Source organism: Penaeus japonicus, unplaced genomic scaffold (assembly GCF_977035675.1).
Source record: "Penaeus japonicus unplaced genomic scaffold, GWHDUDI00000001_assembly GWHDUDI00000030, whole genome shotgun sequence".
NCBI classification, from domain to species: Eukaryota; Metazoa; Arthropoda; class Malacostraca; order Decapoda; family Penaeidae; genus Penaeus; species Penaeus japonicus.
This window is the reverse complement of record NW_028234432.1, coordinates 12355626-12359123: the sequence shown is the minus strand read 5'-3', so window position 1 is coordinate 12359123 and position 3498 is coordinate 12355626. Positions and strand designations below refer to the sequence as shown.

At 43.4% G+C, this 3498-nt stretch overlaps 1 protein-coding gene across 1 annotated transcript in view; it reads left to right on the top strand.

Annotated features, from left to right (window-relative positions):
- Positions 1–3007, top strand: part of LOC122243454 (uncharacterized) — a 20698-nt gene extending 17691 nt beyond the window's left edge. The window contains exons 8-11 of the mRNA XM_086554705.1: positions 914–1803; positions 2050–2269; positions 2425–2521; positions 2803–3007. Of these exons, the coding sequence (XP_086410831.1) occupies positions 914–1803; positions 2050–2269; positions 2425–2521; positions 2803–2972 (1377 nt within the window). The 3' untranslated portion in view covers positions 2973–3007. The remainder of the gene's footprint in view (positions 1–913; positions 1804–2049; positions 2270–2424; positions 2522–2802) is intronic.
- Positions 3008–3498: the final 491 nt, after the last annotated feature.

Genomic DNA, 3498 nt, shown 5'->3' with positions numbered 1-3498 from the left:
CTAGCGGAGTCATTTTCGTGACAAAGTTTAATAGTAAACCCGGTATTGTAGTATAGTAAATTGTATCGAATTATTTAACAGTATGAAACATAAATAGGTGTGATATCGCTTTATTTTAGTTTACAGGGAGGTCGGAAATGAAGAACACAATAATGAAGAAAATGATAATGCTCTTTTCATAGCCATGTGAATTATACTTTTTTCCCGGTCGCACGCGGACATAATAACATATCTCTACAACTAAATCGTCAAAAAAAGAAAAGAAAAAAAGTCTTTACTTGTTTCGTGACTGCTTCGGCAAGTCAGAGTCTCCCAAACACAACACACAATCCTGAATTATAAAGATAGCCCGAGAATTCGTGACTTCTTGTATATTCTGAGAATGATAAAAGGAGAAGATAAAACATTGACGTAGAAAAATGTGACCAATTAAGTCAACAAAAAACGTTGTTTTATTGAGGTTTCTTCTTGTGATCTATCTTTCCTGTTGTGAGTTTGTTTGGCATGAGGGAAGGAAGTCGATAATTATTATAACACAATGAATGCAAATAAAAATGAAGAACATGTTAGACATGTTTTTTGTTGTTTGTTGTTGGCTATAGCATGTTAATGCTATTGATTATTCTTTTATCTTTTAAGTATTTGATGATTATCGGCTGATTATTGAATGTTTTAATTATTTAGAATGATTTTAATAATACCTAGCTTAAAATGTAATCGTTCTAAAGCATATTCAGTAAATGTACGTCCCCTAACATATAAATGCATAAATGATCAAAACAACGAACCAGTAATAAGGACATTTTCCATCCACTTTGGCTCACGATATGATCTAAGAAAAAATACTATCTTTGGCGTTGAGAATACCCACTACACAGAAAAAATCTTAACTTCACTTCTCTCTTTCCCTCAGAAATATACAGGGCATCGCCGAGATATGCCAAGCGTGCTGATCATGGGCATCGATTCCGTGTCTCGTGCCAACATGCGGCGCAACATGCCCAGGACCTTCCGCTTCCTGAAGGACGACCTCCGCGCTCTCGACTTCCAGGCCTTCAACAAAGTGGCCGACAACACCAGCCCCAACATGGCTGCCTCTCTCATGGGACTCACGGAGGAGGAGCTGAAGAGGACTTGCCAGCCGAAGAACACCCTCTTCGACCACTGCCCCTTCATCTGGAAGAACTTCTCCCACGCCGGCTTCATCACGGTGTACGGCGAGGACGCGCCCGCCGTCGGGATATTCCACCACGAGAAATTCGGCTTCGTCAAGGAGCCCACCGACTACTACAACCGCCCTTACATGCTCGCGTCCGACAGGTTCATCCGTCACAACGCGGGCCAGGGAGCGGGGACTGCGCTCTGCCAGGGCGGAGCGAGAAGTATTTCCGTCATCCATGATTACTCGCTGTCCGTAGCCAAGGCGTTCAGGGACTTCCCGTATTTCGCATTGTACTGGAGTACTGGCTTGACTCACACGGCCGTGGAATGGGCCTCGGCCGCCGACGAGCCCTCGCTCGAGTATCTGAGGCAGCTGAACGAAAGCGGCGCGTTGAACCACACCATTGCGTTCCTCATCAGCGATCACGGAATCAGGTTCGGCGAAATCAGATCGACTTACGCGGGCCTCCTGGAGGAGAGACTGCCGTTCTTCTTCGCGCTGTTCCCGCCGTGGTTCAGGACGAAGTACCCGCACGCCTGGCGGAACCTCAACACCAACACGAAGAGACTTGTGTCCAATTTTGATTTCCACGCGACGCTGCGAGACATCCTTGTTGGCGCGTATGGGAAAGACCTCGCAGGGTGGGTTTCACGGGGGAATTTAGTCTACATGTAAACCGAAATTTACCTGTGTCTTTCTCAGTATACTTCCGTGGAGGCAATAGCCACATATTGCTAGATTTACCAACATTCAACAAGCTTATCAGAATAACGACCAATGAAAACAAAAGCTGTTTTAGTTCAAATTTTCACTATGAAACGATACAAACCAAAGCACCTCTGCCAGTCTCGAACACGTGCCCGCATTATCTTCTCCCTCCCCCCCAGTTTGCCCCCGCTGCCCCACGGCCAGAGTCTGTTCCACGAGATCCCGCCCAGCAGGACGTGTGAGGACGCCACCATATCGGAACACTACTGTGCCTGTGAACAATCCCATGGCGTCGACCCCAACGACACGAGACTCCGCGAAGCTGCCCAGTTTGTCGTGGAGCAGCTGAACTACGGAATGTCAGCCTACCCGGACTGTATGCAGCTGAATGTAGAACAGGTTGTATGGTGATATGCTACTTTCTATATAGTGACTTCATCTCATGTGCCATTTCGTTTGCAACAACTTCTACTGGTCGTTCCATGTTTCACCGAATGCCGACATTTATATTTTACAAACTAAATAGGAATGAATGTCATGTCTTTATTTAACAGGTCATAGGAGGTCGAGTAGGGTCAAGTCGTAGAAGTGTGTTGCCTCACGAGAGGGCAAAGGTTATTACAATTTCCCTGACCTTCATAACTACACCAGGCGAGTAACTACAGTACATAAATTCCAGATGATTTTTCACAAACTATTGAGCAAAGTAGCATAACTTGTAAAAATAGTATTAGAGACTACTGTTGTCTAAAATATCACGTATAATTTTATTACGTATAAATATTGTTAAAAAAGTAACTTACCAAAATAGCATAAACATTGATCATAATAGTACAAGTATCGCTCAAAAGGCAAAGCTATCGCTCAAAACAGCTCAAACTCCAATCAAACTGACGATCAAAGTCACCTGACACGCCATCTGCTCCGCACAGGCGATGCGCAGCTGGAGGCAACGGTCAGACAGCATAGAGGCAGCTTCGAGCTCACAGCTGACGTGTCCAGGATTAACCAGTATGGCAACCAGAGTCACTGCATCTCCGACTCCTTCTATGCGAGATACTGCTATTGCCAGGATCAGCTCGCCACCGCCCGGCCTGCGTGACGTAAAGGCATTTTTAGATGAGGTGTTGACATCAAGGAGTGGCACGTTTGGATAATATTATATATATATATATATATATATATATATATATATATATATATATATATGTATATATATATATACATATATATGTATGTATATGTGTGTGTGTGTGTGTGCATGTGTATACGTATATATATGTACACACACACATGTATTTATTTATTTTCCTTTTTGCATTGAAACTCAGCAATATTACTGATTACCCGTTGATTACTACCAGTTTTGATTACATGAACGCGGCAGTGAAATGCAGTTTAATCATTTCAAGTACCGGAAAGGAATGTAGAATAACATGTTTATTATGCTAATGTTTACAACAACGGTATCATACGACGATATTTTTTCTAACGATCGCGTGCGTGCGTGCGTGCGTGCGTGAGTGCTTCTATTGCGTGTATGTATTTGATAACCATTCTGTAAACCTGCTGGAGGTTATATTACCATATTAAGGTCCAGGAATTATTCGCACTGTCGGTGAATTCCT